The sequence below is a fragment of the Echinops telfairi genome, unplaced genomic scaffold (genome assembly GCF_000313985.2).
Source record: "Echinops telfairi isolate 266 unplaced genomic scaffold, ASM31398v2 ScPeMD7_60;HRSCAF=208, whole genome shotgun sequence".
NCBI classification, from domain to species: Eukaryota; Metazoa; Chordata; class Mammalia; order Afrosoricida; family Tenrecidae; genus Echinops; species Echinops telfairi.
In genome coordinates, this window is record NW_022103958.1 from 1,879,819 (window position 1) to 1,892,680 (window position 12,862).

Consider the following 12,862-nt stretch of genomic DNA (forward strand, 5'->3'; position numbering starts at 1 on the left):
GTCCATCATCTGTTTGCCAGAATGATACATATGTTCCTATAGCATATAGGGGGTTGATGAAGCAGGGCCTTGATTGTCCGGCTAGCAACAGTTCTCAGCTTTGGGACAGCTGTCTTCTGCTTCCTCAGACACCATGTATGTTCCAACTTCACTCCTCAGGATACAAATGTGTCTGAGTCCATGTCACCCCGTGGAGTTTCTGCTTGAGATCCCGCTGGTATAAGCTCTGAAGCCTGCCGTATCCCCTGAAGAGCCAGGCACCCGGCCTGCTTCCCCAGGATTCCTGAGATCAGTGTGGCCCATTCGTTGCATATCACCAAAGTCACCGTCCTCCCTGGTGTCCCCAAAAGCATTTAAAGTCATTCTTCCCCCCACATGGGTATAGGGCCTCCTCTTTTCCTACCAGCAGACATGCCTTGTCTTCCCCCTAGACACGTGGTTCTCAACCTGTGAGTCGTGACCCCTTTGGAGGTCGAACGAGCCTTTCATAGGGGTTGCCTGATTCATAACTGTAGCAAAATGACAGTGATGAAGTAGCAATGAAAATAATTTTATGGTTGGGTGGCCACCACAACATGAGGAACTGCATAAAAGGGTCTTGTCATTAGGAAGGTTGAGAACCACTGCCCTAGACGTGTTTTCACCCATTCTCTGAAGAGCTGTCTTCCCCATCTGTGTACCGTACCCCTCTGATAGGGCTTTTTACATGGGGTGGTGGTGGTGGTAGTGGCTTATCATAGATTTACATGACAGCCCCTCAGTAGACAACATTCCCTTCCCTTTCCTAGGTCATCTGTTCCTGGCTGACACTAGGTGCCCTCTGGTCAAGTAACTAGAGTGGATGGTTTTTTGGCAATGATCTACCAGGTTGCCTGGCCCTTCAGCCAGAAAACTGTATATCCTACCTGCCTGAGCTTGTGCTCTCTCTGATGCTTGTCCAGACAGCAGTGGACTTTTGTCCTTTTGTGTTTGACTAACTCTGCTCAACATAATGTCTTCCAGAAATCTTCATGTCTTGAGGTGTTTCATGATTTCACCACTGTTTTTAAGGGGTGCATAGTATTGCACTGTGTGTATATACCAGAGTATTTTGTTTTGTTTTGGTTTGGTTTTTTTATCCAAACTTCTACTGATGAGAATTTAAGCTGTCTCCAGCTTCTTGCTGCTGTGAACTGTGCTGCATTGAACACGGGGAAACAAACGTGTGTTCGTGATCTGCTTCTTATTCCTTTGGGTCTATGCCCCATAATGGTATTGCTGGATCATATGATGTTTCCATTGCTGTCTGTTTTCGGTATCACTATATCACTTTCCACAGCGGCTGTACATATTTACAACTCAGCCAGCAGTGGATGAGTTTCTCTCTCACTACATACACTCCAATATTTGTTGTTCTCAGTTTTTTTTAAATTGGGCTATAGTTATGGGTGTTAGGTGGTATCTCTTGGTTGTTTTGATTGAATTTCTTATATGGCTAAGGACCAGGGAGCATTTCCTCATGTGTCCATTAGGCATTTAAGTGTCACCCTTTGTGAATCATCTGTTCATGTCCTTTGCCCACTGTCTCAGAGGGTTATTGGTTTTCTTCTTCTAGTTTTGGAAAATACTGTAGATTTCATTAAGTAGTCCTTGTCTGTTATGTGATTACTAAATAGCTTCATGTAGTCTATGATCTCTCTTTTAATTCTTTCAATGAAAATCTTTCTATGTACACACGTGTTTAATTTAATTTTATTTATAAATCATTATATTGGGGGCTCTTACAGCTCATAAAAATCCACACATGAATTATATCAAACTCATTTGTACATATGTTGCCATCACCATTTTCAGAACATTTTCTTTCTGCTTGAGCCCTTGGTGTCAGCTCATCTTTTTCCCTTCCTCTCCAGCCCTCCCAAGCTCTTGGACCCCTGATGAAGCATAAATTATTTTTAATAGGTCTCACTCATCATTTTGTCTTCCATGGAGTACTTTCTCGTTTTTATTTCTAAAAGCCTGTGTATTCCCTGCACTAGAGCTCCTAGATTTGTCCTAGTTTTCTCAATGATGATCCTGAGAGCTTTGGGTTTTACATCTAGGTCTTTGATCCACCTTGAGTCTGTTTATGTGTGTGGAGTGACATATGTGTCTTGTTTCATTTGTCTGCAGGTAGATACCCAAGCTTTCCAACACCATTCATTGAAGAGGGTATCTGCTTCCCATTTAATGTTTTGGGGGCCTTTGTCAAAACTTAGTTGTCCGTATGCAGATGTTTTTATTTCTGGGGTTTCTGATCTGATCCATTGGTTTTGTGCTTATCATTATATCAGTACAGTATGAGGCTGCTTTGACAACTGTGGCAGTAGATTATGTTTTGAGGTCAGGTAGTACAAGACCACTTACTTTGTTCATCTTCTCCAGGTGCTCTTTGCCATCCTGGACTTCTTCCCTCTCCACATGAAGTAGGTAATCAATTTTTCCATTTCTTGAAGAACGTTGATGGGATTTGGATTGGGAATGCATTGAATTTGGTGATTGCTGTAGGTAGTATTGACATTTTCTCACTATTGAGCCTTCTGTTCCGTGAACATGAAATATTCTTCCACGTGTATATTTCCAGTGTGGTTTCTTGTAGGAAGGTTCTGTAGTTTTCTTCACACAGGTCTTTTGTTTTTTTGGTTAAGTTTTTTCCTTAGTAGTTCAGTTTCTGCATGGCTTTTCTGAATGGGAATGTTTAATTGATATTTTTTTTCCTGTCCCTGGTATATAGGAATTCAATTGATTTCTGCTTATTAGTCTTGTATCCTGCTAGTCTATTAAACTCCAGCAATCCAAGTGTGGACACCTTTGGGTTCTCCACATATAAAGTCATATTGCCTGAAAATAGCACATGTTCTTTCTTCTTTACCCACTTGTATTCCCTCGATTTCTTTCTGTTGTCTTGGGGTACTGCCTAGGACTTCCAACACAATATTGAATAAGAGTGGGAATAGGGGACACCCTTGTTACATGGAAATGTTTTCAGTTTTTCTCCATTGAGTATGATTTTGGCTATTGGTTTTTCACATATGGCCTTTAATGTATTGGGGGGTTCCCCTTCTAGTCCAGTCTTCTTGAGGGCTTTTATTATGGGTGTTGGAAATGCTTTTTCTTCACAAATTTTTATGGTCTTTTGGTTCTTATTCTTTTTCTTGTTAACATGGTGGATTATCTTAATTGTTTTTAAAAGTTGAACCATCCCTGCATGAATGCACGAATCTCAAGTGGTCATGATTGTTTTGTTTGTTTTTCCTGTTATGCTGTTGGACTCTACTGGCCAATATTTTGTTGAAGGATTTAGTATCTATGTTAATGTGAGATATCAGTGTGTAATTCTCTATCCTTGTGGGGTCTTTTCTCAGTTTTGGGAGCATGGGGATGCTGGTTTCATAGAATGAGTGTGGGAGTTTGCTGTCTCTATGTCATAGGTTCTCAACCTGTGGGCCACAATCCCTTTGGGGCTCGACAACCATTTCACAGGGGTCGCCTAACACCATTGGAAAACACATATTTCTGATGGTCTTAGGAACCAAGACACCCCTCCTCTATCCATCTCCAAGCGGTTCTGCCCACATGCAGACATGCCTACATATGCGTATCTGATGTGAAGACTGTTACCCATGCTACACCATGCTTCAAGACAAAATTTAATTTATTTTTAATTAGGAATAATATTTCATGATATGTAATTACATGTTGTTTTTGTGATTAATCACTATGCTTTAATTGTGTTCAATTTGTAACAATGAAAATATACCTTGCATATCAGATATTTACATGACTATTCACAACAGTAACCAATTTACAGTTATGAAGTAGCAACGAAAATAATTTTATGGTTGAATGTCACAACTACATGAGGAGCTGTATTAAAGGGTCATGGCATTAGGAAGGCTGAGAACCACTGCTCAATGTTCTAGAGGAGTTTGTGTAGGATTGGTGTCAGCTCTTATCTGAATGCTTCGTAGAATTCTCTGTGACACCCTCTGGACTGGAGCTTTTGGGGCCGGGAATTCCTTGATGGCCTTATCTATCTATTCTGTTGCTATGGGTCTCTTCAAGTTCTTAATGTCCATATGGGTTAATTTCGGGAGATTGCTTTTCTAGCTATTTGTCCATGTCCTCCAAATTATTAATTTGTTGGAATACAGTCTTTCTTTTTTCTTAATCAATTTATTGGGGCTCATACAATTCATCACAATACATAGATCAATTGTGTAAAGCACATCTATACATTTGTTGCCCTCATTATTCCCAAAATTCGCTTTCCTCTTGGGTTCCCGGAATCAGCTCATTTTCCTTTTTCCCGCTTCCCCTCCCTTCCTCCTTCCCTCTTTCATTGTAATGCATTATTACACTTTTTATTTCATTAGAATCTGTTGTGATTTCCCCTGCTTCATCCCTAATTTTATGTATTGACATCTGCTTCTTCCTTCCCTTTGTTAGGTTTGCTAGCCGTATGTTGGTTTTGTTGATTCTTTCAAAGAACCAACATTGTGGTCTGTTAATTTTCCATTGTACTTCTCTATTTAGTTCATTTATTTCCATCCTAATTTTTATGATTTATTTTCTTTTCCTATTGGAAGGATTGTGCTGTGGACTCTATTCTTGTTCTTGGAGATGCTGTGTTAAGGTGCTGAGCACGATTATCTCCTCTTTTCTCACGTGTGCAGTTATTGCTATAAAATGATCTCTAATAGCTGCCTTTGCTGCGTCCCTTATGTTTGGGTGTGTTGTGCTGTCCTTCTCATTGGATTCAAGGAGCTTCCTGATTTCCTCTCTAATTTGGGTTACTACCCAGTCTTTTCAGAGTAGTGTGCTGTTGGGTCTCCAAGTGTTTGTGATTCTTTTGTCCTTTTTAAGGTTGATTTTCCAGTTTTATGGTATTTTCATCAGATATGATGGTTTAAATGAGCTCTCTGTTTTTGAATTTTTTCAGGCTGCATTATGCCCCAGCATGTGGTCTATTTTTGAATATGAGCTGTGTTCATACAGAGGAATATGCTTTTTTCTTTTTTTTTGCTGTTGTTTGGAGAGCCCTGTAAATATCTGGTAGTTCAAAATTTTTGTGCTGTTTTGCTTTTCCTTTTTTTTATTGAGTTTCTTACATTTTGATCTGTTTTTCTTTGAGAATTGTGTATTGAAGCCATTTATTATTATTGTTGATCTGGTGATTTATCTTTTCATCACTTTCAGTATTTGGTTAATGAATTTTGAGGCTTTTGCATTGGGTGCATGTATCTTTATTATGTTTATGAGTTCTTGGTCTATTGATCCCTTGAGCATTATGTAATGCACATTCTTATCTCTGGTCTATAGGACAGGCGGGACTTCTGTGAGCTTCCTAGACTGTACCTGTTATGAGAGTTTAAGGGGAGAAAATCCCCAATTTCTCCCCACCAAACAGCTGGTGGTTTAGAACTTCAGAGTTTGCGAATCACCGTGCCACCAGGACTACCAAGGCCATTAAAATAATAGCCAGGCACAGAGCCTCCCTTACTCTGAGGCTAAAGGACACGGTGATCTGGTAAGGCCAGGCATGAACATGTCCTCCAATTTTAGATAAACAGGATGTGTGGGCTTTAGGAGAGGTGATCCAATGGGCCCTTGAGAAGTGCATGTGTAAATAAATCCCTAATAAGCATTGCAAAACCTGCCTTCTTAGAGTAAGCATAGTGTCCTGTGGTACTAGCGAAAATCTGCTAGTCCCTTCCTATGACGTTGTAAAAACCTGTGAATCTCTTCCTGTGATTATTACAAAAACCTGCTTCCATCACATAGTTTAATATATGTTTCTATATAAAACTCTCTCGACTTTTACTGGAGTATTTAAGCACTTTGGTGGTTGCAAACCCTATTGTTTCATTCTGTCTCAAATATCAGAATAATCAACGTGATCTAGGTCTTTGACTGAAACAGTGACAGGAATTTCTGTACCTTGTTTCCTGGCATCAGGAGCACCTAGCATCATAGAGCAGAAGTCTATGAACAGCAGTGAAAGGCCAAAATCCATGTGCATAGCTTCTATGTGTATTAATCCCAGACTAAATTCCTTATGACTAATATCTAGGAATTAGAACAGTTTTGCCTCATGCCCATTGGAAAATGAATTACCTGCTCTCCCTCTCAAACCACTCTAGAGAGGGGCAATCTCACTTAGAACATGCCTGGGTGTGTCCTTGATTACCCCATGATTACCATACTGGGTTGAAGGTGTGTCATAGAGTCATGAGTCATACCTGAGTAGTCATGCCCTCACTGCCTTGATTGGAAAGCCCTGGATCATTCTTGTAAGCTCTTCTAACATTATGTATGTTTCCCTACCAAGATCCCATTCCTGTTGCTGTAGTACTACCTATAACACTGATGGGTTGATATGCCACTGTGTTAGACTGAATTAACTTGAGAAACAAATCCAGAGACATGCATATATGTGCAAGAAAGAGCTTTATATCAAGAACTAAATATAAATCAAGATAAAATCCCAGCCAAGTCCAACTTAAATCCATAAAGTCAATACTAGCTCCACTTCCCACTCATGCAGCCACAGGTAATGATGCAAAAGGCAGGATGATCACAGCCTGGTGGGTGCAAAGTCACATGAATCCAAGGTCAGTGCAAACATGCCAGCTCTCAGGATCAGCAAGAAGGAAGCTGAAGGCAGAGAGAGAGTGGGAAGTTTGCTCAGTCTTCCATATGAGAAGGCCACACCCCAAAGGAGGTGTCATCAGTTTGTGATCTGATTGAGAGTTTGGACATGACCCTAACATTTTACATATCTTCAAGTTGACATAAAATTATCTAATTATTACAGACACCAGTCATGGTAGCTATAATTTTAGACAATTTCCTTTGTGTTCCATGCTTTATTTAAGTAATTGCTTGACTGCATATCCTTGGACCCTATTATGACCCCATGCTAATGGCTCTCTGAATAATGTGCCTTTGCTTTGTCTTTGAGAAAAGGTGTGCTAATGGTATAAAACACATAACCCTTTAGGACTTAACAAATGTTCTCCTTAAATTGTATGGAAGATTTGGGTCTTTTCAGCTATATCTCTTATGTCATTGAGTATTGATAGGTGTTTTTGGCACACATTGCCAAATTACACACATTGAGCATTAATTATCTCCTCTCTGTAATACAAAACCCGGAGCATTTTGAATTTTATGAAGTCAAATTATTATTTTAAAAAGTCAGAATCACTTTAAAATTCATGTGCTCTTTCTAAGGGCCATATTATTGATCCAACTATAACACATATGGTAATCTAAAGTGCAACTATTTCTCAATGTCCAGAGATAAGATGCAATTGAAGACATGTGAAAACTATTAACTATATGTGCTACTAGACTTTAAGGTTTTATCATTTTGCTTAAAAGACTAATGAAAAGATCAGCTCTTTGAACTAACTGATCCAAGTGCAATACTTTTATTTTTAGTATATTTTGTTTGTTTATTAATGTTAAGGAACCTTCATGAGATAAGATATTACTTTCTCAGAGAGAGAAAAATGGGGCTTTCTAGTCCTGTGAAGAGTTACATTCTCAAAAACTCACAGGGGCTGTTCTACCCTGTCCTATAGGGTCTCTGTCAGTCGGCATCAACTCTGCCAGTGAGTTTTATTAGTAGTAGTTTTGTTATTGGAATAAACCTATACTTTTATGAACTTTCACACTACATATGATGTTTTTAAAAAATATTAGCTTATATATTTATGGCTTTGAGTGCTTCTATACTTCCTAGCACTAACATATAATTAATTTACATTCCTACCCCAACCTTATAAACAACAACCATTTCTCCAAGAACTTCTGGGTTATTTTAGTGGAAAATGGTATTAACAATCAAGATTTGGCTCTAGATGATCATAATTTTAATTCTAATAAAAACTGTCATTTATGACCCAAATATATTTAATTTCCACAATAGGCCACAACCCCCCTTTGCCCCATATAAGAAGACAAACTGTAGAGAAGCTCTGTATCACATCTGGCTCATGCTTCTTAATTGGGAGGAAAGGGACACTTAGGGAATGATCTTCCCCAGACTCCTATTTTGCATCATTCAGGTTAAATACTCCTCCAGGGAAGGCAAAAGCGATGCATTTCACAGTCAAAATCTTGTGAGTGTTTGGGTTTTAGAGTGTGTGGGATGATAGTGTGACCAATTTAGTTTGCCTTCTAGGGAACAGAGGAGACCTAAGCTTCTTTGTGAATGAAATGTGACGTGGAAAAGGCCCTGGTTCGGGAACAATCAGAGGTTTAGAAGTTCATCTTTTTGTTGTTGTTGTTCCTCATTTGAGTGTGTGGCTTCCAAGTTACTGTGGCAAGAAAAAAGAACAACTGAATATTCCAGCCATTGCATAGAAGTTGATAAGGTTTATTGGAAAATAATTCAATTATTCTTAGAATTTAGCATAAACTACTTTGTTGAATGTTATTACAGTAACTCTGATCTAGCCCTTTATAGCATACAGTCTAGTCCTTTTGATAGTTGGATTGATATGAATTGGAATCAACTTGCGGATACAGAATAGTAACATCTATAATATGTGTCTATATATAGTGATATAAATAAGAATATTGTGCAATTTTAATGAGTGATATATTTTTTCAATAAACAAACTCCTCACTGAGTCAGTGCCAACTCATAGCAATCATATAGGACAGTGTAGAACTACCCTGTGAGTTTCTGAGACTGACTGGTGGTTTTGAATTGTAGACTTTGCAGTTAGACCAATATATAGCCACTACGCTGCCAGGACGCCAGTAGTCATATGTGGTAAGACTCTCCCATACATATTCACTTTCTAGATACAAAATGAAAATACATTTTGTCTACCTACATCACTAACTTCAACTCATAAAAACAATATGAGATGGTAGTATTCTATGCCTTTGCAAGCACTATATGCTAACTTTAATTCATTTAAAAAACAGTTTACTTGTATTTGAAAACAAAATCTAGTTGGTATTTTCATTTCAATGTCTTAAATTACGATGATATCAAATATATTTTCAGATGTTTGATTCTTTAAATAGAAATATATCATGTCAAAAATTATTTATTTATTCATTTTATATATAAATAATTGTGTCCTTTTTTCTTCTTTATTGATTTAAAAATAAAAGATTTGAAACACCATGACCTGGATCAGGCATATAGATAGATGTACATGAATAGCAGAAATTACCATTTTACTTTGACTTCTATTACTTAAAATTAAGATTTAAGAAAATCATGAACACACACAACAAAAACCACATTGAAAATGTCCACTATGACTTGTAACTTCTTGAGCTCTTTTCTAGATCCTTACTGTGTAAGATGTGAACATGACATTTTGAAAAGATACTCAGATATATGGTTAATGCTCTCCTCCTTTTTCTTAACTATAGCCTAAGGTCTATCCTGTTTCTTAAGAAACTATGTTCAAAGAGCCCCGTAAAAGTCATTAATTAAGAGAAGAATGTAACTTTTGCTAATATGGTATGATAAAACTTTGTAACTGGACTATCAGGTTTAACCATTATGTATGTACTTTAAAGTATGTCACACTCACATTCTCTCTCTCTCTATTTGTGCAACAGGCTAATTCTTATAAATGCTTGCTGAAAACTGAAGGTAAATATTTTGCTCAGTTAATTATCCACTGATAGCAAATCCTTTACATTTTGTTAATTATTTTTAACGAACACTTATTTTTTCATAATTTTCCTATGAAAACCTTAAGCAACAATTTTAATGTTTAAGTGTTTTATATTTTACTTTGTTCAAAAAAGCCAATAAACAGAGATGCAGTTAATCACAGGTAAGTAGAACTTCCATGATCAGCCAAAGGCATTTGAACTACAAATGCATTATTCATTTTACAAACTACTTAATTTCTCCTTCCAGATTAATTATTCTTAACATCTGCTTCCCCACGTCTATGAAAACAATGCTTCAAAATAAGAGTGTTACTGAATTCATACTGTTAGGATTGACACAGGATCCTGTGAAGCAGAAAATGGTGTTCATAATCTTCTTAGTGTTCTACTCTGGAACTGTGGTGGGAAATTTGCTCATTATTGTGACCATCAAGTGCAGTCGATCTCTAGGGAGCCCCATGTATTTCTTTCTGTTTTATTTATCCTTTGCTGATACCTGCTTTTCAACTTCCACCGCCCCGAGACTCCTTGCAGATGCTCTCTCTGCAAAGAAAGTCATATCCTACAATGAGTGCATGACACAAGTCTTTACACTGCATTTATTTGGCGCGATGGAAATCTTTGTCCTTGTCCTCATGGCTGCTGATCGCTATGTGGCCATCTGTAAGCCTCTGCGTTACCCAACCATTATGAGAAAACAGGTCTGCATCATCTTGATTATTCTTGCCTGGATGGGATCTTTTATACATTCTATCGCGCAGATTGTCCTGGCCTTGAAACTGCCCTTCTGTGGACCCAATTTGATTGATCATTATTGCTGTGATCTTCAGCCCTTGTTGAAACTTGCCTGCATGGACACTTATGTGATCAACCTCCAATTAGTGACCAACAGTGGGGTCATTTGCACGAGCAGTTTCTTGCTTCTGATGATGTCATACTTTGTCATCCTGCACTCCCTGCGAAATCACAGTGCAGAAGGGAGGAAAAAGGCCCTTTCCACCCTCACCTCTCACATCACTGTGGTCATCTTATTCTTTGGTCCTTGTATATTCATATACACGCGTCCACCAACCACTTTTCCTGTGGACAAAATGGTGGCAGTGTTTTATACCATTGGCACACCTTTTCTCAACCCACTCATCTATACTTTAAGGAATGCAGAAGTAAAGAATGCCATGAGAAAGCTGTGGTATATCAAAATTGCCTCATAAAGCAAATGATGAAATGAGGATACAATGAAATATTCAACAATAGAATTAAATCTGGCCAGACATCAAATATAATTGTGCATATTATTGTACAATAGTCAATAAACATCAAATGGTAATTGTTTTCATTATTGACACTGTAAATATCTAACATTTTATGTCAGAGTTAGATACAGTGCCAGAATAAGTAAGATCATTATGGACCAATGTGATGTCAACTTGACTCAATCTTTTCCTGAAACATCACTTCTGCCATTGCTGGCCATGAACAATACATCATAACTCTGAATCTGCATTCTCTGATATGAAGTACTTTATAAAGTCACATCCAGGCAAACTTGAGAGAATCCATAAATGAGGGCATCCAATTCTCTATAATCTTTCATTCTTTTAAAAATACATTTTAAGAAAATAATCTATTTTGACACCTGTAGGTCAATTGAACTCAGTGTATTAGATTTTCCTTTCCATTTTTTCACTGATTTATGATTGTATATTTCCATGTTTGTGAATCAGAGACGTTTTTGCACAATATTCTAAACTAATTATTTCTTATTATTAATTTTGGATATTTAAATAAATAAAGGATGTTGAATCTAAATGCATTTTAGAAATAGTTCTGACTCAAACAAGAATATTTAAGATTATTCTAAAAGTTCCTTAAAATAGAACACATGTATTTCATGTTAGGTATCATCTATCATCTTCCTGTTTGTGAAGGAAAAGTCATTGTGAAGAGCACAATATTAACTTTATGACAAATGTTAATAGGTCACTGAATTATCTATATGGGACCAAATTAAGAACAGCAACTAGAAAGAGTGCATCAGAAATTTAGGGTCCAGTGGGATTAGGAGTATGGTGGAAGAACAATTAGGAAGAGGAGAATGAGAATGGTTGCATGATTTAAAGAATATAGCAGTGCATGCATGTGAAATTTTGGAATCAGTATGTGTATACTCCTATTCTCGACAATAACAAAGTAACATATAACGAATCAATGCCTTTGATGCTCAAGTGAATCATTCCCACGATGTATTTCTAAGCATATCTCTGCCACATGTCACTAGTCTTCTGTCCATAATAATGGTCTAGTGCTTTTAAGAATGTTTACAGGAGCAGAAAACCTCATCTTTCTCCCCAGAAATGACGGGTACAGACTACTGTCATTCTGTGCAGTTAGCAGCAGCACAAGCTTACTCCACTATGCCACCAGGGCTCCTGATCCAAGCCTATGTGCTTCTTTTATTTGGTTTCTGTGTGCTTTACTCAAATGAAGAAGGCTAAAGTCCAAAGTCTTTACTGTCATCTGGTACAGCCCTCAATCTTTGAAAGCTGGTTTGTCCAATGGTATATGTGGTAAATAAATTACAGTTTGTGGCACATTTATAATGAAATTATCAGAGCACAAAATAAAATAAGACAATGTGTGTAATTTTAGATAAAATGTTGTCTAAGTGATTTTTAGTGCAATCGAATGTGTTTGGTAAAATATTATATTTGCGTAGACAAGAATGGAATGTCTATTTGAATTAGATGTTCCTTGGAAATATCTGGGTTATGTTATGACCTTCTCATAGGTAACTCTCAGATCTTAAAGTAGATACAAAGAAAGCCTAAGCATAATGAAAAATAAATCCAATGTCATCGAGTTCATTCTGGTGTACAGTGACTATAGGACAGACGAGAGCTGCCCCAGAGTGTTTCTGAGAAAGTGAATCCTTACAGAAGGGAAAACCACTCATTTTGTGTCCTTTTATGCCACAAAGGGTCCTCAAAGTCTCTAAATTGTTCCTATCGGGAATTGCCCAGACCTAGATGTAGAGCTGAAGAAATGGGTAAAGGAAGCAGCATCACTGCTCTATGAAGTCATGTAGAAGAACTGTCTCACTCGCAATCTGATATGGCTTTCAGCCTCTCCTGCTGTCTTCATTCATGGCTTCTACACTTCCTCCAGCCGGTGATTACTCACCATCCTG

At 37.7% G+C, this 12,862-nt stretch overlaps 1 protein-coding gene across 1 annotated transcript; it reads left to right on the plus strand.

The window, feature by feature from the left end:
• The first annotated feature begins 9,959 nt into the window (after nucleotides 1-9,959).
• LOC101657424 (olfactory receptor 4C11-like) lies at nucleotides 9,960-10,886 on the plus strand. Its single transcript, XM_013006111.2, has one exon. It carries the CDS (start codon nucleotides 9,966-9,968, stop codon nucleotides 10,884-10,886), a length of 921 nt encoding a protein of 306 aa, XP_012861565.1. The 5' UTR covers nucleotides 9,960-9,965.
• Nucleotides 10,887-12,862: the final 1,976 nt, after the last annotated feature.

What these genes read in the sequence shown, in the direction of transcription:
- LOC101657424 (XM_013006111.2), top strand. Translation starts at nt 9,966, where the DNA reads ATGCTTCAAAATAAGAGTGTTACTGAATTCATACTGTTAGGATTGACA.